The sequence below is a fragment of the Ictidomys tridecemlineatus genome, chromosome 7 (assembly GCF_052094955.1).
Source record: "Ictidomys tridecemlineatus isolate mIctTri1 chromosome 7, mIctTri1.hap1, whole genome shotgun sequence".
Classification (NCBI taxonomy): domain Eukaryota; kingdom Metazoa; phylum Chordata; class Mammalia; order Rodentia; family Sciuridae; genus Ictidomys; species Ictidomys tridecemlineatus.
This window is the reverse complement of record NC_135483.1, coordinates 194,673,023-194,699,682: the sequence shown is the minus strand read 5'-3', so window position 1 is coordinate 194,699,682 and position 26,660 is coordinate 194,673,023. Positions and strand designations below refer to the sequence as shown.

Below are 26,660 nucleotides of genomic sequence, written 5' to 3'. Positions count from 1 at the left end.
TGTAGTTAGCATTTCCAGTGCCTTCATTGCTTTTTGTTGATCCAGCATTTCTTCTGGAATAGTTTTCTTTCTGCTTAAAGAACTTTCCTTAGTGTTTCTGGCACTGAAAGTCTGCTGGTGGTGAATGCTTTCAGATCTGTATTTTTGAAAAATACTATTTCACCTGAATGTTTGAAAGGTGTTTTTGCCAGCTAGAGAATTCTGGAGTGACAGTTGGTTTTTCTTGACTTCCCCCTCCTTTTCCCTCTCCCTCCTCCTCCTCCTCCTCTTCTTCTTTCTGTACTGCAGACATATGACTCCACTGACTTCTAACTTGGTTGTTTGGTTTTTCAATGAGAAATCTGCTGTCCTCCTTATCTGTACTTCTTTGTACCTAATGTGTCCTTTCCCTGGCTGTAAGATTTTCTACTTTTCACTGATTTAAGCATTTGCTAAGGATGTGTCTTGATGTGATTTTCTTTCATCTGTTGATTTGTACTTTTCATCAAATTCAGAAAACTGTTGGCAATTATTTCTTCCCCTTCTTTTATACACACTCCTTCTCTCCACCAGGCCCTGGAGCACTGATCATGGTGTGCACACCGTGCCTCTTGAAGTCTTTCCACAGTTTACTGGAGCTCTGTTATCTTGTGCAGTCTTTTTATCCCTCTGTGGCTGATTTATCTTTCCTTCCAAAACCCCTGATGTACCAGGAACCCCGTCTAATGTACTTTTCATCTTAGACGCTGTAGTTTCAACCTTAGAAGTCCAGTCTTGGGTCTTTTCCATATCCCTCCTGTGTACTTGACACGCTCCGCCCTTCCTCTAGCCTCCCACCATATGAGGACAGTTGTAACTCTGCTTCAGTGTCCCTATCTGTGTCACTTCAGGGTCACTTTGGTTGATTTTGTTTCTTTTTATTTCACTGGGTACTGGATATTTTTGTATTTCTATCAATACTCTTTACTTTGGGAGGTAAACTTACTTGGAAATAATTTGATCCTTTTGGATCTTGCCTTTAATCTCTGCTAGGCAGGATGAGAGCAGGATGTAACAGAGGTGGATTTTTTCTCCACTCCTGGACAGCGCTTTCTTAAGGCTCCAGTGCATGCCTCACTAATTGTGAGGTTTTGTGCTCTGGTTGTGGAAGCAGGCCTGTGCCCTCTACAGGCACTCTCCCCTAACCCTTTCAAGGCTGTTCCTCATAGGCACACAGTAATCAGTACTCAGTACCCAAGGGGCCCCTCTGCAAATTCTTTCTCTCTGACTCTCCCTTCTCCAGTACTCAGCCCTCCGCCTTCCAGCTGCCTCTGCTCCCTAGGAGTACAGATCCACCTCCAACTCGAGAGCTCACCAGCTTCTGCCTGCTCCCTTTACTGCTCCTGGAAGCCTGGGGGCCCTTTGGGGGGGCTGTTCAGTTTGCTGTACTACACCAAAGTTCTTAATTTTGACAAATGTACCCTCTAATATAACAAGTTAACTTCAGGGGAAGCTGGGTGAAGGAGGTGCAGGAACTCTCTGTCCTATCATCCCAACTCTTCTGTAAATCTGAAACAATTCTTAAATAAGAAGGGGTTCTATTTTATTTTTATTAGAAAAAAAATGTTGCTTTTTGCTAAGAAATGAGAAGGCAGTAGCTACGCAGAGCACAAAACACTGTGAATCCTGACAGCAGCCCTCGGGAGAAACCAAGAGTCTGACACGTGGACATCATGAAGAGCTGTGACCAGGTGCAGACCATGGGAGCTACTCATCCCATAACTGGGCAATAAAAACTAATTTTCTGGCTTCAGTTGGCTTTTCAAAAAAAACCATACAGGTCTAGGACATTGTTTAATAAGGCCTTTGAAACGTCTTTGTATTAGAGTGGTTTTTTTTTTAAATCTCCTTCTGTCTTCCTCTCGTTCCTCCTCTTCTTTTCCGTCCCGTTTTCTCATCTAGATCTCTCTCTGTGAATCTTTCCCTTTGACGGTTTAATTTGGGAGTCTTGACTCATTCAAATCTTTACTATTGGGGAAAAGTTAAGTAATGGAGAAGCCAGAAGTTCACCAGCGCTAAGAAACAGCTGACTTAGAACCCTCCGCACCAATGATCACAACGGCAAGCGCTGGCAGGTTCCATTGAACACCTCTACAATAACGCAGCCAACTACCTTGAAGGATGAAAAGTTAATAGATGTCAGAAAGGACTTGAGGGTCCGACCAGGCTTTTCAGCTTTAAAGAGTCCCCCTAAAGTTAGACTCCGAGGAGATCTGGCTTTGGGGAGTATAAACATTATCACTTTGACAAGAAAGAGCTACTTTCTCTGGAATCTTTTTATACATAGTAGATTTTAGGTCATCCTTAATTTTTTTACCTCCCGGTAGAGAGGGGGTCGTTGACCTACATACAGAGCCATTTCATTTTCTTACTCTTATGACAATGGTCCCCACACCTAGGGACCCAGCTCTGCTCTGCCCCTTTTAGTCGGCAATTCTCCGTGGGCATAGGACTTTAAAACCTTTGAGTCTCTGAGTTCCTGGGATTTAAAAAAAAAAAAAAATTATGTGTGCTTCCTTCCAACCAGCAAGCTTCAGAATTCAGAATCCAACACACAGAAAGGGATATCAGTCCTTTCATCTGGAAGCTTTTGAAGAGGTTTTCCCAAAAAGAAAAGTTCCAGTAAAGTTACCTGTGCACACTGGCGGCCGGCCCGCCAGCCTCGCCCTATTTATTACCAGATTCCTCCCCTCGACCCTTCCATTCTTACTCTGAGATAATTAAAATGAGAAAAGAATTTGTTGAGTCCAGATTCTTTTTCTTGTCTATAGCTGTCTTGATTTAAATGAAAGCCGGAACAACTCACTTCCTTCATGGGACTTATTCATGAAAAGCACACAGCTTTGCTTTTGGGGGCTGGTTGTGTCAGATCAACTAAATGAAGAACAATTCATAAGCCAGAGTGAGATGAGGGGAAGCAGCTAATTATCTCAAGTGGGAACAGACATCATGGAAGAAAACCATTGCACGATTCTTTTCTAGTTCTGACCCAGCCGATTGAAATCCGGGAGACGTAAACAAAGCACTAATGGTCTGCAGGGCTGTGGTTCCAGGACCCCTGAGGTCACCAAGATCCACAATGCTCAAGTCCCTTCTATAAAGTGGCACAGCTTTTGACACACATTCTCCCATGGACTTTAGATCATGTCTAGATGACCTACAATACCTAGCACAATGTCAAAGATATGGTCTGTGCTTTTTAGGGAATAATGACAAGCAATAAAATTCTGTGTTCAGGCAGGACAGATGCAATTGGTTTAACAGCTTCAATCCCTGGTTGGCTGACAGTGCAGATGCAGAACCCATGGATGTGGAGGACCGACTGCACACCAATGATCACAACAGAAAACAGTCGCTGTCGGGTCAGTATCTGAGCAGGAAGCTTGGGCTCCTTCCCCTACCCCACAGCCTCCAGCTGTTAACAAGGGTTTTACTGCATGAGAAGCAAGGCTCACAGGCTTGGATATGTCACCCAGAAAACACCCGCTCTTTCCACAGCTCAGAGGAGTGCTCGGTTCACCCTTCCAGTAGGAAGAAGGAAGGCATGGTCTTTTTCTTGTCTATGGCTGTCTTGATTTAAATGAAAGCCAGGACAACTTGCTTCCTTCGTGGGACTCATTAATGAAAAGCACACAGCTTTGCTTTTTTGGACTGGTTGTGTTTGATCAACTAAACGAAAAACAATTTATATGCCAGGAGTTCAACACATCTTAAGGAAGATTGAAGGAAGAGGAGCAACCCCCACTGGAGGACTTACTGTCTGTAGTTTAATGCACTCCTGAGTGTTAGCAGGTGTCTTTTTCCTACGATCATCTTAGGTCTGCAGGACTTGGTCATCCCCCATCACGAGATGAGAAAACTGAGGCTCAGAGAGGGCCAGTGCTTTGGCAGGGACAGTGTCAGAGTTGGGGCCCCAAACCAAGCATTGTGCAAAGGATGCTAAAAGATTGCCTCTCCCTTATTGACTGATTTATGTATATATAAACTGCCTATCATCTGGAAGTAGTTCCACTCATCTGTAACCATTAACTTTCAAACATGTTCTATTATAGGCTTTCAAAACTTCCCAGCCTTTGGTGGCATTCTGGGCAGATTTACTCATCTTTTGCTTCCCTCTGGGCATAAGCCTTAATCAGACGCTGCATGAAAGACAGATGCCAATGAGCACATCAAAAGGCATTCACCACCTTCAGTCATCAGAAAAATGCAAATTAAAACCACAAAGATATTCACCATGTCACTGTAATGATACAGTCACTCAAAACAAATAAACATCTGACACCACCAAATGTCGACAAGAGTGTGGAGCCACTAGAACTCCCACACTTCGTTGCTGGGTGTGTAAAATGGTTAGATCTCTTTGGAACACTGGGAGTTAAAGGTTAAATGCATAACTACCTGCAATTCCACTTGTAGGTATTTACCTAAGAGTGAGAATATATGTCTACAAAAAGATTTATACAAAAATGTTCTTAGCAGCTCTGTTCATAATAGTCACAAAGTGGAAAACATCTAAATGTCTATCAATATCAATAAGAGAATGGATTAAAAATCATGGTATATCTAAGCGATTGAATATGATCCAGCAATAAAAACAAGAATGACTTGCTCTATGCTTAGAGCAATACAGATGAATTGTTGCATGCGCAGAGCAGATGCAAGAAAAATAGAAACTTCTAGAAAAAAATAAAACTGCACCATGGAGGGAGAAATTGCAGGGAGAAGTGGCTGCCTCTGGGGGTGATAACAAGTGGCAATCGATGCAAGAGGAAACATGGACATGTACTACATCTTGCCTGGGCTTTTGATTATGGTGATATATTCCTTGAATGATAAATTCATTCAATTATACTGTTAAGCCTATGCATTTCTCAGTATGTAAATTTTACTTTAAAGATTCATACACCTTTTCTCTCATCCAGATCAAACAAAACCCCCACTCCCACCCCTCCTTTTTCTCCTCCTCTCACTCTGGTGCTTCTGGGTCTCCTTCTCCATCCAGTATGTTGGGACCAGGACAAGAGAGGAGGGGGAGAAGCACTGTCTATTCTTGTGTCCAGGAAGGACCCTGGTGAAGCTGCTTGATGGACATGAGGGGAGGCAGTGGAGCTCTGAAATCTTGTTCCCTAAATCATGTCTCCATTCTCCAAGATGCAGGGCTCCATTTGTGATCTGAGGACAGTTTGCCCAAAATATCCCCTACTGCGGCCATGCAATGCTTCAGAAAAACATCAAATGGCAGCCATTGCTCCAAGGGAAACTGTGATGATAGAAATGGCCAATAAGGTTTTCTCCTGAGCCCCCACCACCCTGAGGATCTGTCCATTCACATCAGCCATTTCCACTGTCATGCGTATGCCTGATAGTCTCATAACTTAGCATCCCAGGAGAAAGCAAGCCAGAAGGAAACACAGACAGCAACGGGGTGATGGCAGGTCCCCAAAAGACAGCCTCAGCAGAAGGTCCAAGGAAATAAAGTGGAACTGCTCCTCCATCAAAGTCTCAGGCCTGTGGCTTCCCCATGCTTCATGCAGAGCCAGCGGGGGAATCAGTGCACAGGAGGGAACCTTCTCCAACGGCGCCCTTAGACAATGATACTGCATTTCCCCAAGTCCCCACCCACTTTCATGCAGCATCCATATTGTCCTCTGCCCCCACCCAGGGACCCAGCCTGCGGCTCCAGGCACCCTTCCCCTGGGACATGTCTGCAGCCCATCTGCTGCCACGTCAACTCCAAGAAGGAAAGGAGCAGCAGCCGGGATCCAAGGAGACTAGCTCCTCATGCCCATCACCCTGCAGACACACTGCTGAGCGCTGAGCCCCTTCTGTCTGTCAGAAGGGATTCTGGCAGCAATCATGTGAAGTAAAGGGCATGCCAGGATTGTCCAAGGGCTCCAGGGAATACGGAGAGAGAAACCGTTACCCAGGAGACAGCAGTTTCGCCTCCTTAATATTTCTAACAAGAGCTTATGAGCAGCGTCTTTTGTCCCCTGCAAAAAAAAAAAAAAAAAAAAAAAAATTAAGCGATGTGTTCATCTGGAACGCAGCCATATTGGTAGAGTTCTTTGTGGTGCTTGTTGCTTTGTTCCTTCGGCATCATCTTTTTGTGGGTGTGGAATCCCTCCCTTGCCCAGGGGGGCTGGGGCTCACCATGTGCTGTGAGGCCACCGTGATGCCCTGGTCCCCACCTCCAGCCCCCTGCTCAGACCTCTGAAACTGAGTCGCACCCAGCACTAGGGAGAGTGAGACCTTCGTGCAGCAGCGTTGCTGGGAGTTCTGGGTGGGAGGAGGTGCCGGTGCCCACCCCACAGCTCGAGGCCCATGGGACAGGCTACTTCCTGCCCGGGCCCACTGCAGGGGCTGTCAGTGGGCCTCCCGGGAATTCCCATGAGTGCTAAGGCAGAAGCACTCCCTGCCTTGAGAGGAGAGGAGCATGGGAGGGGTGAAGGAGGGAGGAGCTTAGAGGTAACTTGAGGGCAATACTTGGTGTGGTTCCTGGCTCATGGAAGGTTCTAGACCAATAACACAGGCACGCTTTGCTTACTGGCCCCATCCTCCTGACAAACTGGTCACTAGACCCTCCATCCCTAGGTAGCTTCACACCGTAACGTCACAGCCGCACAAGCCTAGACAGCATGGCCCCTGCACACCTGGATGCTGGAGCCTATTGCTCCCAGGCTACGAATCAGGAGAGCAGGTCAACCTACTGGATACTGAGGGCAATAATGTCTGTGTGTACAAACATCTAAACCTAGAAAGGGTCTAGCAAAAATCCTAGGAGTTAGGAATTTTTCAGCTCCGTTATAAAAGCTTAGGCGACCACCATCGTGTATGCTCACGGAAACTGACCAAACACAGACAGACGGTTGTGACTGTACTGGGGCCAGCAGTGAGGTGGACCATGTAACTGAGAATTTGGAGCCAGACCAGCAGGCCACCTGGGCTATGTCCTGGCTGCAAGGTCTCATGCAAGCCACTGGTCTTTGTTTAAGCCTTGATTTCCCTACCTGTAAATTCCACCAGAATCCTGAAGAGTTACAAGGACTAAAGGTCACATTTGTTTGTTTGTTTGTTTGTTTGTTTGTTTTTTTAAAAAAAAAGACCAAGTATTGGGAAACCCAAAGCCTTTCCAACTTATAACCAGGAGGCAGGGGAGTACCATTTGGGGGACTGTGTGAAGTGATTGGGAGGCAGAGAAGATGGGACAGAGAAAAGGTGGGAGAAGGAAATCCTAAGGCAGACGGGCGGGGGGCCTGGCTGACAGAGCAGGGGGCAGAGGAAGAGGCCAAGGACAAGAAAGCCCAGGCTGGGCAGGACCTCCCGCCAGAGGAGGTGACCAGGAAAAGCTGTGGCTTGGCAGGCTGCTGCCTGGTGGACAGGAGCTGAGTTGGGGGAGAGTGGACTCCCAGCTCACTTCCTCCTCGGCATGAGTTAAAGAGACATGGATTCCGCAGCCCTTGGTGGCCCCTCTCCATTCATTCCTGCCTTTGGGTCAAGCTACTCTTTCTTTGTGCTGTCGACCTTGGGCCCTGGAACAGCTGTCAGCGAGTCATTATCCATGACAGGGATGAGGAACGGAGGGGGTGAGTGTGTCGGTCCAAGCGCCTTCTTACCAGAGGCTGTGGAGGTGGCATGGAGTCTCCTCCATCCCAGTGAGAGGGAAAGTGCCTCTCATGCTCCAGGTGGGAGTGCACCCCCTGCTCCCCACACCCACTGTTCCGCGCTGACCCAGGGCCCTTCCTGGCTTCTGCCCGTCCATCAGGATACCAGGAAACCTGTCGCACTCCCAGCTCTGAGTAAAAGGCTCAGCCCTCATGGGCTCCCCACACAAATCTGGGAGTTGTGCTCCCACTAGGCCATTTCTTCAACTGGGGACACAGACACAGCACTGGGGACCAGTGTTTGAGGAAGGGTCTGAGTGCCCGGGTCAGGTCTGAGAGGTCCCCGAGACTTTAGCCACTTTTCTGCTGATTGTGGAGTGAGCCGTGAGAGCCCAGCCGTTCTCCTCACCTTCCCGAGGCGTGGCCATGCCTGCAAACATTCCGGGGCTGCGGCTTATGCCTGAACAGATCAGCGGACAAGCTGAGAGTGTTTGGGAAACTGGAAAGCAGGGCTGACATTATTGGAATCTGCGAGCTGCTGCTGGAGCTGCTGAGGGTGGCTTGTGATTAATAATGCCAGCTGTGGCTATATCAAACTGTTACTCTGCCTTATGTTGGAAAATTAGAAAATACAGGCAGGTGAAAAGGAAATCAAAGCCCCCGTCACCCAGTCATCCAGAGACAACCAGAGACAACACATGCTGCCCTGCCGTGTCTGGTCTTTCCTTCCACACTCATAGACATGGGCAGCTTTTCTACATGGGATGGGCACAGTGCTGCTTGGTATTGGACTATCCACATGTCCAGGACACAGCCCCCTCTGCACCATCACTCAGGTTCTCAAGCTTCATTTTTTTTTAAGATTTTTTTTTTAAGATGGACACGTTATCTTTACTATATTTATTTTATTTCTTTTTATGTGGTGCCAAGAATCCAACCCAGTGCGTCACATGTGCCCTACCACTGAGCCACAGTCACAGCCCTCTCGAGCTTCATTTTTTAAATATTTTTTTAGTTGTAAATGGACACAATACCTTCATTTTATTTGTTTATTTTTATGTGGTGCCAGGGATTGAACCCAGTGCCTCACGCATGCTCGGCTAGCGCTCTGCCACTGAGCCCCAGCCCCAGCCCTGGAGCTTCGTTTTTATTAACTGCCCACAGTGTGGCGACAGAGACGCGCCCTCTGCCAATCTGTGCTGTTGTGTTGCTTCGTACCTGCGATTCTGCAGTGCTAACCACTGCCCACGGTCAGGAAGGCCAAGGTCGAGCTACCTGGAGGCTCCTCATTAAGGCAGAAAAGAGCACCCTCCACCCTCTGGAAGGCGGGCCAGTGTCCTGGTTCTTCTGACAGGTGTCTGGGCTGCAGAGGGCAGCCCGGCCATCCACCAGGTAGGCTGAGGACCTGGAAAAGAGGACTGGCTCTGTTTCCTGGGGACATCTTTGGAGGCTGAGGTGCTTTTAAAAAAAAAAAATGTAGAAGAAAATGGTTTGTAATTGTTTGCTAGTCTCAGTGGCAAAAAAAAAAAAAAAAACAGAACCCTTGATTTCTAACCTCCTGCGGCATGGTTCGGCATTCCTCCCAGAGTCAAGCAGGAAGATGCTGGAGCGCTCTGATTATAAAATTTGCATGTTCTCCTAGCTGGTTACCGTGCCAAGGGACATTTCACATCACATTGTACTGTTTGTCAAAAATCTTTTGCCCAAACAGACCACTTCTCAAGACACTGCTGATGCTGAGGCTAAACAAACACAAAGGTAGAATTTAAAATACTGAGAGTTCCTAAGAGGAAATATAAAGAGATTGAGGGGCAGCCACTGTCCGCTCTGAACCTTCAACGGGTGATCTGGTTCAGAGCCCAGGTAGATAAATGACAGAAAAACAGCAGAAACAAGGCTGCAAAGTGTTGATTCATGAAAAGCTCAACATGCTTTCAGTGAACACCAGGACTTTTAGGCCAGGTGCCACAGGAGACACCGAGACATGAAAGAGCCCCCATGTCCACATTCAAGGAGCCAACAATCTAAGAGAGGAGACATGGTGTGACAAGTCATGCCTGGGCACCTGCAGGCTAGATGCAGGACAACACAGAGCTGTGGCCCTCTGCCTGGTGTCTCTGGGAAGACTTTCGGATAGGAATGTGAGGGCCATTGTGGTGCCAGGGGGTTAGAGGGAGGGAGAACAGGCAAAGGGAGAACAAAATGGCTGGGGGTTCTAGGGACCCCCCCTGGTGAGGTAGGACTGAAGTCCAGCTGGGTGGAGCCTCCCAAGGTGAAGCTGGTGAGGTCCACGGGAGCTGGATCCCAGGGCAGCTGGTGTCCTGAGAAAGGAGCAGGGCTTTGCCACCAGGGAGAGGAGCTGTTGGGTTTTAAGCAGGTGTGGCTCTTCTGATTCACATTGGCAAGCCTCTTTCTGGATGGCACGAAGCTTCCCAGATTGGAGCAAGGGACAAACTAGGAGACCTGTGAACATTCCAGCAAGAAGTGATTTGGTCTCTCAAAAGACAGTGACAGTCCATGGAGGGAGGAAGCCATTCAGGTGATTATTAAAGAGATGGCACCAACTGGCTGAGGCACCAATACAGTGGGGAGTGAGGGAGGGACAGGACAGAAGAAAGAGAGCAAGTAAGCTGCAGAGCAAGACCCTGGGCATGCTGAAGAGGAGTCCAGGGAGGCAGGGCGCAGGAGGCCTCCCTCCTCAAACCCGGGAAGACAGCACAGCAGTTGTAGAAACAGCTTACAGTACCTGTTGGAACAGACTCCTGTGCAGGAGGCAGGCAGGTGAGGGGGTTCTTGGAGTGCACTCTGAATGGAGCAGGTACAGTACTGAAGAGCAGGATGGGGGCAGAGTCACTGCACTCTAGAAAGCTGAGGAATGAGGACTCAGCCTCCAGCACTGAAAAACAGTAATTAGCCGGAGCCCCGAGGCCAGCTGAGACCAAGGCCAGTCCCCTCAAGCAGTGCTTTCTCAGCCAGCGGGCTCAGCCGCCAGGAGAGCGACAGGAATGAACTCCGGGTTAAAGGGGTGGCCATCTGATGCAGGGCATGGAAGCCTCATTGCAATTCAAGGGAACTGAAGATTAAGAAAGGGAAATCAGTGACCCCAGTGCTGCCCGGGGATCAAGGAAAGCCAGGAAGGGCTGAGAGACAGAGGTCAAGGACTCAAGGCTCATTAGATGCCCACGCTCAGACGGAGCAGACTGAGTTTTCCACCAGGTACTAGGCCATGAGGTCCAGCATGGGCCTGCCTGGAAGCAGCCACCATTCGAATGGCAGTCGAGGTGTCAGGAGTGCTTCCAGGGACAGTCACTCTTCCGGGAGAGGCCTTGGCAGCTCCGCTCAGGTACAGTCTAGGAACCAGCAGAAGACACCCACCTCTGGGGGAGACAGAGCCTCCCATGGGGACCTGGAGCCTCAGAAGGCTGTTGGGGAACTGGGCTACAGCCCAAATTCACAGTCCCATCGAAGAGAGTCTGTTTGGGATAAAGGTCGCCCCACAACTGGACATGGTTCTGTTTCCACCTGACCTTCCAGCACTGTGTTGAGGACATGGCCGTGTTGCACTGAGTTGGTGCTCTTGAGGGATAGATAAATTATCCATCGGAACAAGAGGGCTCATGTTGGTTTCACTCTCTAAGGAACTCCCCCTAATCTGAGACCACCAGACCCTGAAAGTCCGGGTATAACAAGGAACGCAGGTGACCAATGCATGGAGAACTGTCATTCGTCCACATTACTTTCCCAAGTAGCACCAAGTTTTAACTCTGAGTTTTTACGAAAGGTCCCAGGCTATTCCCGTTTTGTTTTTTGTTGTTGTTTTGTTTTGTTTCCAGATAGTTTGAATTCCTGTGCCCTTTGCACTGGAGACCCAAATTCATGGTTTTTCTCAGGCTCTTGGTATTCAAATGGGCTAACCCACCGCGTAAACTCCAGCCTACAGGCGGGCAGTAGATTGGGGGCGGCAGGGGTGTGTGTTGCGACGTCTTTCCCCTGGTGACAGCCTTGGCCTCCCCGCAGGTGCGCGCAGGCGCTGCTGGAGCATGGTGCCTCGGTGCAGCTCCCGGGCGGCGCGGGCGGGGACACGCCGCTGCACGTGGCAGCGCAGCACGGCCTGGACGAGCACGCACACCTCTACCTAGGCCACGGAGCGCGCGTGGACGCGAGGAACCGCCGCGGCGAGACGGCCCTGAGCTTGGCCTGCGGAGCAGCGCGGAAGCCCGACGAGCACGCGCGCTGCCTGCGCCTGTGCGCGCTGCTACTGCAGCGCGGCGCGGCGGCGGACGCGCGCGACGAGGACGAGCGCAGCCCGCTGCACAAGGCCTGCGGCCACGCGCGCCACAGCCTGGCGCGCCTCCTGTTGCGGTACGGCGCGGACGCGGGCGCGCTGGACTACGGCGGAGCCTCGCCGCTGGCCCGCGTGCTACAGACGGCCGCCTGCGCGCCCCAGGCCGCGCCACAGCTCACCGTGCAGGCACTGCTCAACCACGGCTCCCCCACCGTGTGGCCCGACGCCTTTCCCAAGGTAAGGCGAGCCCCAGCTGGGCTGGCATGCGCCACGATGGCCATCCGTGGCCGATGGCGGAAGAGCATCCCCAGGGAGCTTTGCCGCGCAGAGGCCAGACTTGGGAGCTGGCTTTGCATGCAGGCTTTCAAACTTTGACGGGCCCAGGCCCCCGGGGGCGATTCTGGGATGGAGTCTCTGCGTTTCTAACAAGCTCCCAAGTGAGGCCGAGGCTGCTGATCTTAGGACCCCACTTTTTGAGAATCAAAGGCCTAGAAACTTCCTAGTGGTCAGAGTCACAAGGAAATTAAGAGGTTGGGCTGTAAGTAGCATATCAGAACATACCTTTTCAAAAGTGTAACGTGGGGACCTCTGGCGTTTATTTCAATGACGTTATCACGACTCAAAACACGTTGGCGGTTCATCTTCTGGTGTTATTTTCTGAAAGATGAAAAAATAGTCTCTGTTTGCATCTGGTGTTTGATCTAAAACGAAATTACCCAGCCTCGTCCTCCGGCCTTGTTAATGATAGCACTTAACACCCTCGCAAATTCCTCTCCTTTAGCCTCTTAGTACTGGTGTGAAATTCTCCGGGGATGATGTTGTCCAAACATCTGTCTACCTGAGTTTCCATATGTCAAGTGCCTCCTTCTGGGTCACAGCTGTGTTGAGACTTCAACTCCATTTCCCAGGTTCTCACCTTGGTAAACTTGACATCCGATCCACCTGTCAGATCTGCCCTGAAATAATAATGATGAAGAATAAAGATTTCTCATCAGAGAAAATACCCAAAAGGCAGGGAGTGTTTCCAAAAGAAGTTTCCAAAATGTTGTTTGGAGTAGGAAATTGCCCTTCCCAAAGACTTCATTGAAGGAAATCATTTCATTGGATGTAAAATTTTTGTGTATTTGACATAAAAATTGATCTCATTACCCAAGACACAAAGCCATAGGCAAATGACATATTTTGGTCTGGCACATTTTTAATAGATATCAGGAAGGTTGTTACCCAAAAGAACAGTATCTGAAACAGTACAGTTCACATATTTCTCTTAATGCTAACTCTGCATTACAAATGCACTCAGGGTAGAGAGTATGTCTACAAAAGGAAAGGTAAAAAGTGGGAAATCCACTGAGACCAACATGATGTCCCTTTATGTGACCAACATGATCACCCTTTTCTGTCACTATCTCCCTAGGTGCTCCTCCAAAGCATTTCAACATGGTAGACTCTTAAAAGGAGGAAACGCCAGCATGCTTGCATTCTCTGATGCCCTTTGTGTTTATAATTTAGCCCTTAACCTTTCCCATTACTAGCAGGCTTAGTTCATCAACCTGTGTTATAGAAGCAAAACTCACCGCTGCCCTGCCAATCACATTGCATCTGCATTAAACCATGACATGCACTCCTTGCATGACACTCCTTGTATGACACTGCATACAGAATGAAAGGAGCAGCCTTATAGGATGAGCCTCAAGTGGAAAATACATGGAGCCATTTTTAAAGAAAAAATTAGGAGCCAAAATGTGCCAGTAGCAACCAGGAACAATCCTTCATTAGCCTTGATGTCATTTTAGTGCACATGATCTTTGCCCAGGTTTTCAAGTTTTGAGGGCAGACTCACAACCATCCCCCTCTAGAGACCTCTAGTGCGTGAACTCTGTCTCCAAGCTGCAGGAAATGCCCTGCCTTGACCTAGAGATGAAGGACAAAGCCTCTGGCCCATCTTCAAGACTCTGTTCTGGACCCCCAAAACTATGTCAGCCACACATGACTGGTATATAGTCAGTGGTCCAGCTCCCTCTGCCCAGCCTGGCTGGGGTGAGTCCAGGTTTACCAGGCAGTGAGAGGTGCTTGGCCCCTGGTCTAACAATAACTACCCAGTCAATTCCACCCCAAAGTGGGAAGATTTGGATTTTTTTTTTTTTTGAGAAATCTTTAAGATCTTGAAGTTTCACCCAAGCGTTGCCCACTGCTGCCTACCCTGTGCTCAGGTGGTGTAGACAAGGTAGCCCTTGATCAGGGATGTTGAATGAATGCAAAAGGTTCCAGCAACTATAGGGTATGCAGCCGCCTTTAACCTCTGGACAATCCTCACACTTCCAGGGGGTGCCCCCACACCTGGCCAGGAGCAGCTGGTGGATGGGGACACATGTACCACACTGAGAATCCTCCAAGCAAAGGTAGAAGTGCCTGTGACATTCTAACCTTGCCCCAGGACAACCAGACAATATGCTGTGATCTGGAGGTAGCATCTTCCTCCCCCAGGCTCCCCAAGAGTATCCCACTGGGGAAGGGATCTAATCACGCACAACATCAAAGGGACAGGCCCAAGAGGGCTCGGCAGCCTTGGCTAGTGCCCACAAACACTCACACAGGCCACAAAGACGCTCAGCAGACAAGACTCAGGCGCCACGGCGAGGCAAGCACAGGCCACTGGGAATGTCACAGAGCACGCAGCCAGTGGGCAGCAGCCGTACTTTAAATAGATGTAAAGAGACACCCGTGGAGCTCAGAATGACTGAGGCACAGAACTTCACACCGAGCTTGGGACATAAATCACCATTCCCCCACACCAAGACAAGGACAGCTCCTCGGCAGCAGGCGGACACAAGGATCTGCCGGAGCCTATGGAGAATCAAAGGGTATCCAGGCTTCCAGCCATCCTGTTGACAACGCCAGGCCTCTCTTCCCCTCTGAGCTGCAGTTCACACCAGAGGCTGGCGCAGGTGGCCAGCTACAGCGCCATGTGGGCTCTGGAAGGTGTCACACCAGGTTAGGGTCAGGCCTGGCAAATGCCGGCAGGAGGCAGAGATGGGCCTGGAAGTGTTTGGCACCTGCCACAGGCCCACCGTGTGGACTGGATGCTTGATCTGGATAAAGGAAAAGGCTTGAGTTTCTCTCCTGCACCTTCCTACCTGGAAGGCGCGTTCAGAAGCCAGTAATGAAGCCCAGCTTCCCCTTCTCCTTGGCACCTCCCACCTCTTTGAAGAGCACATTTTTGGTTCAATCTCAGAACACAATTTTGGAGCCACAAAGGGAGGGGTGCCCTTAAGTCTAGCCCCCTCCAAAACTGACATGGTAGACCCATAGTCGCGGAGCTGGGTCTACCTCCAAGTTCCTTCACCTAGAATCACTGCCCTCCCCTGCCTCCTCCCCTTCCCTGGTTCTCAGTTGGCAGCCACCTGGAATCAGTGCTTGGATTAAGTGGCCAGTCTCATTTGCTCCCCAGTATCACCCAACCACCTCCACAGAACTTGTCATTTGCCTTCACCATGTGTGTGACCAAGCATTCTAGCCCCTCCAGCCCTGACCCTATGTTGTACTGCTTCTGTGACCCGTGGAGCAGAGGTCACCCTGAGCAGCAGAAATGCACCTGCAGAGGGCCGTAAACAGTTCCTCCTGGGACATGACCAGGAGTCGGGGAAGTGCAGGACAACACCACGGTGAAGGTTCCCCAGGCCGCAAAGTACCCACTTCGCCTCCCGAGGGCATCCTTTGCACATTGAGTTATGCGTTCAGTGGGCTTGTCTTGGGGACTTCTGGGCTGGAATTAGAGAGACCACACGTGTTCCCGGCCCTCATGGAGTTGCCTGTCTTGTGAGCTGAACAACCACACGTGCCAATGCGAAATTGCTGTGGTGACAATTGCCACATAGCCAAGAGCAGATGGGGGCTGGTCTGGTGGGGGATCAGAGGCTACACTGAGACCCAGCTATGTGAGGCCTCGGGGAAGGGACTTGTTCCAGACAGAAGGAACAGCAGGGACCAAGACCTGAGCCTGGACAGCCAGGCAGAGGCCTTGCCGTACAGTGTGGGATTCTGCAGTAGTGCACACCCGTGAGCCCAGCCCCAAGAGAGGCTGGGGATTGCAAGGTTGATGCCAGACTCAACATCACTGGCCGTGGTGGAAATCCAGATGAGGGGTGCACTTGGCTTGAACAACGGGGGGGTGGAGGTGGGTGCAGGCAATGACAGATTCTAGAAATATCTGGAAAGCCCTGGTCTTGCTTCACCTGGATGTTGACAATGCCAAAATAGGGGCCTTAAATGTTGACGTTTTCTTCTTGACCTAGTTAAGGAATCAGATCAAGTGACTTTACCTACTTACCCCAGTTTCACAGGATTTTAGGGGAGAACCTGGGATAGCCGTAGTCAAAACCCAGGGCCCCATTTCCTGCCTTCACAGCCGCGTGCACGGGCTCCGGGGGAGGGACGGCCATCGTAGGAGCGCCTCTGTTTTCTTGCCCTTGTTTTATTTCTCCATCTACATACAAAGCAACGTGCCTGTGTGATTTCTCCCCTTAATTTTCTCTCTGCCGCCTCATTAGCTGGAGAGGGTCTGCGTGGACACTAATGACATCAGCATGTCAGAGTAATGTGGCAGCCGCCTCTCCACAGCAGCAAGGAGGCAGCGGAGATTTTTAAACTGTGTTGGCGTAAAAATAATGAAGGCAGCCAGCTGCCTGGCAAACAGAGGGGCCCAGCGCTGAGGGGCCGGGAGGGGCGGGGAGCCCCAGAGAGGTGGAACAGCGGAGAGACAGAAAATGAATTCCCAGAGACAGGCAATAAGACTTTGTCACAGTCTGTGACCCGGGGTGGGGGAGGGGTGGTGCTCTGCCTCTGAGGGCAGGCAGCTCTTCCCAGGCGGGGGACATTCGCGTTCCGTGCTGTCCCTGGGAGCCATTTAACACTGCACAGTAGTGACAGGGCCAACTGGGGGGTCGCTGGCAGGGTGAAGTTAGCAAGGGCTCAGGAAGGCCTTGGAACTGTTGAGAACGCCATCTCCATAGGCCCAGACCTGATCCGGGGGTGCCCCGTGTGAACCGTTCTTAGTGGCACATCTTCCCCTGACAGAGAAGGGGTGGCTGGAGTCGGAGACCACCACACACAGGGAAGGCGTGTTGGAGGGCCTGGTGCTCACCAGAAACATGGACGCCAGGCCCTGCGGGCTCCCTCTGTAGCTGCCCAGTGTCCTTCTCTACAGCCTGCTTCAGCCTGACTTGGTGACAGTAATAGATTGGGGGGGGGGGGAGCTGAGATGAGAAGTCTCACCATAGCAGCAGCTCCATCGTCTCCCCAACATCTGTGAAGACAGACATGGGAGGGAGGGAGGGAGGGAGGGAGGGAGGGAGAGACGGGACCCCTGGCACCAGTGAGGGGGGCTCTTACCTGATGTCCCTCTGTGGTGTGGCCACGAGTGTCCAGGCAGTCAGGCAGACGTTGCCTGCCCTCCGCTCTGCCCTACCACACTCTCCCCTGGAGCTGGACCACGGCTTCGTCCGTGTTGATGAACTTCACATCTGTTCCTCACCTCCGTGCAGAAGAGTAACGAGAAAGCGAATGGATTCACAGAGGGAAAAGGGCCAAGAAACAGAGAAACAAGACAGTATCCAAAAAACAGAGAAGAAGGCCATATCTCTCATCAGAAGATTGGAAGAAAATCTCAGGAATCGAGCGCCTCCTCCAGGGAGCGCGGGAAGTTGCCCTGCTGGTCCAGAACAGGGCCAGGGGCAGCCGGCAGCATGGCCTGCCGGGAAGGTGGCGGCTGTGGAGTGCCACCAGAAAGCAGGGCAGTCGTAGATTAAACGACACCCAGGGAGGCCCATTTAAAAAACCAAACCAGTGACGTGAATGGGGTGCTGTGCTGTGTGCTGTGTCCCGAGCCCTCCTGCCGTTGCCCTGTTTGCTCTACATCCTGGGAGCAGGGGTGTGGCCTGGCCTGCAGGCTGGGTGCAGAGGCCCCTGTTGGCTGGCCTCTGGCAGGCTCAGCCAATGCACACAAGGGCAAAGGGAGTGGGGGGGAGAAGCCACACTTCTCCTCCTTCCTCTGCCTTAAGTAGCCCCCCAAAGCTTCTGCGTCTCCTCCAAGCCCCAGCACCACTGGACGGCTCTGCCTTAATGACCCAGCCCCTGACCCCACTAGGTTCCAGCCTGACCTGGGTGCCCTGTCCCCAGACTCTAATAACACCACAGTGCCCCATTGTCGATAGCACTAAGGGCCACAACCGCTGCTGGTCTGGCTAATCCCTGGGCTAGCTCACCTCCCTGTGCTGGCTTCCGGGCAGCTCAGGAGCCTGTATAATAAATTCCATATGTTCACTTCCTTCTGACTGAAATTCCTAGTGTGGTTTCTGCTGCTCGATGGGACGCTGACTGATGTAAGCCATTTCAGCCACAAGTAGAAGAAAATCCAACTCAAAGTGGATGAAGTAAGGAAATGCATCTTGTTATCTCGAGTAACACCAAGTGCACACATTGCAGCCTGTAGGAGTGGCTGCATCCGTGTCTCCACGGTGTCATCCAGGCACCAGCTCCCTGCCCCACTGTGCCGGGAGTCAGCTCCAGCCTCCCAGGGCTCCTCTCTTGGTCAGACAGGGCTGCCAGCAGCAACTGGGCTAGGCAGCTTCCTTGTTCACAGTTTCTTGATTTATAAGAAGCCCTGGAAAGGGACGGGGCAGGAGAGGAGAACCTAGAACAAAAGTCTTGAAGTCATAACCAAAGACTCAATGCAGGAAACCTGTCTGCACTGAAAAGCTTACATTTCTAGTTAGAAGTTGATTGGTTATTCTCTGTAGATCAATGACTGCTGAGGGCCATTTGCCAAGTAGGAATGACGCATCGAAATCCTTGCCAGCGTACCCCATGTTAAATGGACTTGCCTTGGAAATTTGCTGTGACCTTGCTTGTGTGTTTGAGAAAGGTGACCCTGCTCAATGACCAGGGTGGATCCAGGATTAGGGTGTATCCTGCAGGTTTTAGGAAGTATCCGGGTTTAAGACAATTTGGGTTCAGGGCGTTCCTGGTTTAAGATAATCCCGGTTTAGGGAAGTTGCAGGTTGAAGGTTATTCCTGCTGGGAGTAGGGCGTGCCTGCTGCCTGAGTTCACGCTGAGTTCTCCTGGAGAGAAAGTATTTAGGACGTGAATTGTGCAGGAGATTTGGGTTTGCCCCAGAACGTGTTTGTACAGGGCCGGTGTGAGTTCGGGAATAAAGAATTGCTGTTTGAATCTACAAGGTGTGTGGTGGCTCGTGATTCTGTGCCCAGGCAAGACCTTGGCAAATGACAGGATGCATGCCAATGTCCAGTCTAGCAAAAATGTCCAAAAACATGGGGAATCCTTGCCACATATTCAAACAGAAAACAGGTTATTCCTGAAGAAATAAAAGTCAGGCTATATATTTTGGGAGCAGATTTTTGTCACACACACATCAGAGAGAGCACTTGTCTTCAGGATGTATAAAGAACTCCAAAAACTTAACACCAAGAAAATAAACAACTCAATCAATAAATGGGCTAAGGAGCTGAACAGACACTTCTCAGAAGAAGAAATACAATCAATCAACAAATTTATGAAAAAACATCCAACATCTCTAGTAATTAGAGAAATGCAAATCAAAACTACTCTAAGATTTCATCTCATGCCAATCAGAATGGCAGCTATCGAGAATACAGACAACAGTAAGTGTTGGTGAGGATGCGGGGAAAGGCACATTCATACATTGCTGGTGGGACTGCAAATTGGTGCAGCCAATCTGGAAAGCAGTATGGAGATTCCTTAGAAAACTGGGAATGGAACCATCATTGGACCCAGCTATCCCACTCGGTTTATACCTGAAAGACCTAAAAACTACAGTAACATACTACCGGGACACAGCCACGTCAGTGTTTACAGCAGCACAATTCACAATTGCTCAACTGTGGAAGCAACCTAGACGCCCTTCAGTTGATGAATGGATAAAGAAACTGTGGTACATATACACAGTGGAGTATTACTCATCATTAAAAGAGAATAAAATTATGGCATTTGCAGTTAAATGGATAGAGTTGGAGAATATCATGCTAAGCAAAGTAAGCGAATCCCCCCATAAAACAGGGGCCAAATGTTTTCTCTAATAAGTGGATGCTAATCCATATGGGGAGGGTGCATAGGATATGGGGAGGAACTTTAAATGGGGCAAAAGAGGTGGGGAGGGGGCAAAGGGGTAGGAAAGATGGTGGAATGAGATGGACATCATTACCCTAGGAACATGTATGACTGTACGAAGGTGTGACCCTACTTCATGTACAACCAGAGAAGTGAAAAATTCTGCTCCATCTGTGTGCAATGGATTGCAGAGCTTTCTACTATGATATATAACTGATTAGAACTGATAAATAAATAAATAACAAAAAATAAATTCCATATTTCTTTTACCCCCCAAAATAAATAAATAAAAATGGTTAAAGATGCCCCCAAAAAACAAACAAAAAAAAAAAAACAGATTCCTCTGCTGCATTGTTAGCACGAAACAGTGAAATGTCATCTACAGATTTTTTTTTTTTTTTTTGGTACCAGGAATTGAACCCAGGAGCACTCAACCGCTGAGTCACATCTCCATCCCTTTTATATTTTATTTAGAGACAGGGTCTTGCTAAATTGCTTAGGGCCTTGTTAAATTGCTGAGTCTGGCTTTGAACTCACAATCCTCCTGCCTCAGCTTCCCAAGCTGCTGGGATCATCTACGTATTTTTAAGGGAAATTTTGGACACTATAATTTTTAGGCTCAGCCAAATAGCTTTCATTTTATGTCAAAAGGAAGACACTTAGACTGGGTGTGGTGGCTTAAGACAGAGCTCCATCTCCACAGATCTAGGGGAGGAAAAGCCTAGGGCTCTAATCATAAATGTGAGGAGTACATAATGAACCTTGAACCAAACTGAATCAGCATCTTCTACCACCCTGAGAAGATGTTCCTACGAATAGTGCCGGACACCAGAAAATAAAAGTAAAAGGTAGTCAACTTGTTTTAAATAATATAATCTTTGAAACTTTTATAGCACACTGTCCTGTGACCACCACGTCAATAGTTATTCAGTCAGGTGCTCATGGTCCCACTACTACAGAGGCTGAGGCAAGAAGATCACTGAGCCCAGGCCTCGAGGCCAGCCCGGGCACCAAAGTGAGCTTTGTCTCAAAACAACAACAACAACAAAAACCAGTTATTTAATTGCAGACTATTTAAGGAAGACAGCGGAAGTACTGTGCCTTAACATTTATTGCTATGAGCCACCTATGTTGAAAAGGAAATTGATGCCACTTTAAAGTAAGTTTAAAGTTGCTGACTTCAGGGGCTGGGGCTGTAGGTCTGTGGTAGAGCACTTGCCTGGCATGGGTGAGGCACTGGGTTCAATCCTCAGCACCACATAAAAGTAAATAAATAAAATAGTTATTTTTTAAAAAGTTTTTTTTAAGTTGCTAACTTCATTTAGCATTATATTTTCCAACTCCATCCATTTGCCAGTAGGTGCCATGATTTTATTCTCTTTTATTGCTATTATATATGACTCAGGGGGAAAAAATACCACTAAATCAAATGAGCCATCAATCCAAGGAGTAGAACATACCAAGCAGAGGCGAGTCGGGAAATAATCATGAAAATGGCTCAAATTAATGGGTTAGTGAATTTTAAAGGAGACTTGCTCAACAAAAGCCAATTGATTAGGGGTGTGTGTGTGTGTGTGTGTGTGTGTGCCTGTGCACGCATGTGGTGTGCTGGGGATCAAGCCCACAGTGGCCCAGCAAGCAAGAGGCCCTGGGCTACAGTACTAGCACCACTAAATGTTTTTAAAACTCTGTCATGTTGTCTTAATCCCAATAACTGTATACTTTTAAAAATCTTCCCAAGTATTAAAAAGATTTAATTTTCTTCAGATAGTTGTACTAAGTTAACATAAAGTGATATTCAAACCCAATTTTCAAAAATGCTAAAAGAGAAAACACTACAGAGCAGCTGGGCACTGTGGCTCATGCCAATAATCTAGCAGACCTGGAGGCTGAGGCAGAAGGATCACAAGTTAGAAGTCAGCCTCAGTAACCAAGCAACACCCTAAGCAACTTAGTGAGAATCTGTCTTAAAATATTTTAAAAAGAGCTAGGGATGTAGCTCAGTGGTAAAGCACTTCTGGGTTCCATCCTGAATATAAAAAAATAAATAAATAAAAACCTTATCTAAGTAAATCTAGCATTATATTACATACATTAATCATATATATATATATATATATATATATATATATATATATATATGGCATATAAAATACCCACAACGTATAGCAATTGGAGAGAAGAATAGCCAATTAGAGTTGGTTTTATAAAGGCAGAAATGAGACAACATTGGAAAATCCTGTTCTATAAACTTGGTAATATAACAGATAGAATTAAATTAAATCTCAAATTTCGTAACAACCTAGCAATAGAAAGGTGTTTTCTGAAATCAGAGCAGGATATTTATATGAAACTTATATCCAAGATTATGTTTATGGTGAAACATTAAAGAAAATCCTATGAATTCCTATTAAAATTGGGAACAGAATGATCACACAGTTTTTTTTTATTATTATTATTATTTTTTAGTTCTTGGCGGACACAACATCTTTGTTTGTATGTGGTGCTGAGGCTTGAACCCGGGCAGCATGCATGCCAGGCGAGCGCGCTACCGCTTGAGCCACATCCCCGATTACACAGTCTTTATCAATGCTGTTATTTGGCATTGAACTTTAATTGAACATTAAAGTGCTAGCCAATATAATAAGACAAGAAAAACAAATAGGAAATATTAATATTAAAGAAGAAAAACACTATATTTGCAAAAAACACTATATTGTCTACCTGGAAAAACAACCTAAAGTAAAGTATACTTCCAAGTCAGAGAAATAAAATGAACAGACCAATAGAAAAATGAGCAAAAGATGTAATTTAGCAAGTCATAAAAGAAGAAAGATAAGTAATTAATCAAACCAAAAGTCAATATTCCATGTTGCATCTATCAAATTTAATCAATTATTGAGATGCTTTGGGTAGGGGGAGAGATGCACTCTTATATTTGTTTCTTCAAAAACTGCACCAAATTGGGGCTGTGGCTCAGTGGTAGAGCACTTGCCTGGCAAGTATGAGGCATTGGGTTCAATTCTCAGCATCACATATAAATAAATGAATAAAATAAAGGTCCAGCAACATCTAAAATATATATATTTTTTAAAAACTGCACCAATTTATGTTCTTATATTTGGCAGTATGTTTTAAAAGCCTTAAAATGTACATACCTTTAATCCTTCAATTCCATTTCTAGAATGTAAATTTCTCAGTGTATTTAAATAAGTTTTGGGGCTGGGGTTGTGGCTCAGCGGTAGAGTGCTCACGTAGCATGCATGAGGCACTGGGTTCGATCCTCAGCACCACATAAGGGATTGTGTCCACCTAAAATGTAAAAGTAAAATATTTTTTTAAAAAATTAAATAAATAAATAAAAAGTTTCATTGGAGGAAAAGAGGGATAGAATTATATCCAAGGATATTGTTTTATCCAAATATTGAGGCAACTTACATAGTTAATTCAATGAATATATTCTGATGTATTCAAGAATAAAATATATGGCCACAAAAATGATCCTGAAATGCTCATTTATAATTTTTGAATTATTCACAATCTATTTTAAGCAGAAAAAACTCAAGTTTCAAAATAATATGCAAAGCAGTTAGCATTTTTGTTATGCAGATGAGCCTTAGTTAAAAATGAGATTGTGTACCAATAAAGTCATTGTAAGTTAAAAACATCAGCAGAGGAGACGCATGCCTGACCTACTGAATTGCGGAGCTCAACAACACAGAACAATGCAGAGCCCTGGTTGTACCTCTGGTGAGCAGGGGCTGATGGGCAGCCCAGCCCCGTCTAGCATCACAGGTAAGAGAAGAAGGTACCACATGTCACAAGTCCAGGGGAACATCCACATTCAAAATCCAGTTTCTTGGGGCTGGGGTTGTGGCTCAGCAGTGGAGCACTTGCCTAGCATGTACAAGACCCCGGGTTCAATCCTCAGCACCACCTAAAAATAAATAAGATGAAGGTATTGTGTCCAACTACAACTAAAAAATATTTTTTAAAAATACAGTTTCTTCTGAACGCATGTTAATTACACTCCACTGTAGAATCAAAGAGTTGTTTAAGCAGAACCACTGTAGGTTGGAACTGTGTGTGTGTGTGTGTGTGTGTGTGTGTAAATGTGTTATCTAAATGGCATAAAACATTAGCATACACAAAATGTTGATAGTGGTTATCCCTGAACAAAGAACTATAAGGATTCTTTTTTAAATTTTGACTCTCTGTATTTTGAAGGATCTTAGATCCAAACCAATGAAGAAGCAAAGTGAGTTGTAAGGGCAACAACTGTACTGAGGGATTCAAATGCACCCTTCTGTTTGAGGCCATGCTCAGAGGCCCAGGGTCAGAGTGCAGGCCAGGCTGGCCACTGGCTCCTGTCATGGTCTCCACAGGTGCTTGTTCTTGGAAGACTCCCAGGACTTCAGCCTGTTCAACCAAGTCTTGGAAGAGTGAGCTTGTCACCAAAGCTGACCCTCAAAAAGAATGCTATGAGGTTGCCTTTCCCTTCTCCAAAATTTAATCTCAATTCTGTTAAGCTGAAAAATCTAGCTACTTTTTGCAGAGGACAGAGGAAGAACAGCAGGTTTCAAAACTCCACAGGGTTACAATCAGCAAAATCCCACAAAGAAAAACTACAGGATCAAGAATCCGGTTTCTCCAACAAATAAATACCATGAAACAAATGAGAGGAAAAAAAATAAAATAAAATAAACCAAACAAATTAGAAGAGTGTGGTGTCACATGCCTGTAATCCAAGCAACTCAGGAGGCTGAGGCAGAAGATGGCAAGTTCAAGGCCGGCCTTGGCAACTTGATGAGTCCTGGTCTAAAAAACAAAAAAGAAAGAAAAGAAAAAAATATTACGAAAAGGACTAGTAACATAGCTCAGTGGCAAAGGAGAAATTATTTTGTTAATGGCATTATATTCATTTTCCCAGTACCAGAAGGGAAATTATTTTGTTAATATAATGGCATTTAAGAGAAATTTGTACATTGTAATGCTAACTAAATATTAGATGATATTAAGAAACAATTGTTAAAAAGAACAAATTAAAAAAATTAAAAGAAAAAAACAAATGTTAATTTTCAGGTGCTATCATTTTTTTTAATAGGTCCTTAAAGGGAAACACTGAAATAATTACAGGTGAAATGATAAGAACAAGTGGGGTTTTGCTTTAAAACAATATTAGGTGAGTGCTGAGGATGAAGCTGCGGCAGAGCTTGTGCAAGGCCCTGAGTTCCATCCCCAGCCTCACAAAAATAAGTAAATAAATAAGAAGATAATATGAGGGGAAGTGGATGCAGCAGGATCGACGCTGATTCAATGCTGAGTGCACAGGGCTTTATCTTTCTATTTGATCTATTTTGTGTGGTTCAAATTTCTCCATGATAAAAAATTTATTTTTCAAAAGCAAAAATTTATTTTTCCCATCTTTACAGTGAAGCTGATATACTCAATCTATAAATTTGCAATTAAGAAAACAGGAATCTTTGCCAGTGAGCATTGTGAAAATAAAATGTAAAGGCCAAGCTAAGAGGACATTCAGCAGCCCAAGAAGTGGGCCCTTGTCACCCTCCTGATTCAAGGAGGCGGAGGCTGGGAACGCCCTCCTGGGGCCAGGTTTCTGGTGCACCTCCGGTTTGCTCGCCCTCAGGCCCTCAGCGTCTTCCTCTGGAACTTGGTGGCTTGAGTCCTGGTGCCCAGAGTTTTCAAAGCAGCCTTCCTGAGAGGAGCGGGCACTCAGAGCCTGCCTGTGCTTGTCCTGGTTCACTCCTGGGCCAGGCAGCCTCCTGCTGGGCTGTGTTGTGGCTCTTCTCCAACTTGAGACCCCAGTCCCACAGCCAGGGAGAGGCGGGCGTGCACCCGACATATCTGCATGCCTCCCACCCTTCTGCAGATGAACCCCAACCCAGTCGCCCGACAGTGCCTCTCTCTCCTTCCCACCAGGTGCTGAGGACCTGCGCGCCAGCCCCAGGCGTGATCGAGGTCCTTTTCAACTCCTACGCTCAGCTGCACGTGTCCGAGTCCTGGAAGGAGATGATTCCTGACGAAGTGTATCAGGTGAGGAGATGCTTCTTTCGCCCGCTTGGGTTCAAGATTTTGCTGTCTGCGCATCTGTTTGGAGTTTTTCATGGATCCAGGAAGTGTGGACCATTGAGTTGGTGCGACTCAGCGGTAGAGCACTTGCCTGGCACGTCAGGCCCTGGCTACCATTCCCAGCACCAAAAAAAAAAAAAGAAAGAAAGAAAGAAAGAAAGGTAAAGAACTAATGAGGAGAGGGGACCCCACTGGGGCACATTTACATGTTTCTGTTTTCTTCAGCATCTGGGTAACCACATAGCCAAGAGCCAGTTATTGTACAGTCACCTTCCCTGTACATGGGTTCTGCATCCATATTTTGGATTCAGGGATCAAAAATCTTAAGGGACAAACTACACTGAACATGTGCAGGCTTTGTTTGGCTTCTGGCCCTTCCTTCCTGAACAATACAGTGTGACATCTCTGGGGGGCATCCAAAGTCAGCTAGAGGTGATTGAGAGTCCATGGGAGGATGTACCCAGATTACCTGCAAACACTGTGTCATTTGACAGAAGGGACTTGAGCACTTGCAGATTTGGGT

The 26,660-nt window shown here is 47.5% G+C and overlaps 1 protein-coding gene across 1 annotated transcript in view; it reads left to right on the top strand.

The window, feature by feature from the left end:
* The window catches only part of Asb18 (ankyrin repeat and SOCS box containing 18), a 62,943-nt gene that overhangs the window by 30,355 nt on the left and 5,928 nt on the right, over window positions 1-26,660 (top strand). Inside the window, exons 4-5 of the mRNA XM_078018293.1 lie at window positions 11,637-12,141; window positions 25,988-26,101. Of these exons, the coding sequence (XP_077874419.1) occupies window positions 11,637-12,141; window positions 25,988-26,101 (619 nt within the window). The remainder of the gene's footprint in view (window positions 1-11,636; window positions 12,142-25,987; window positions 26,102-26,660) is intronic.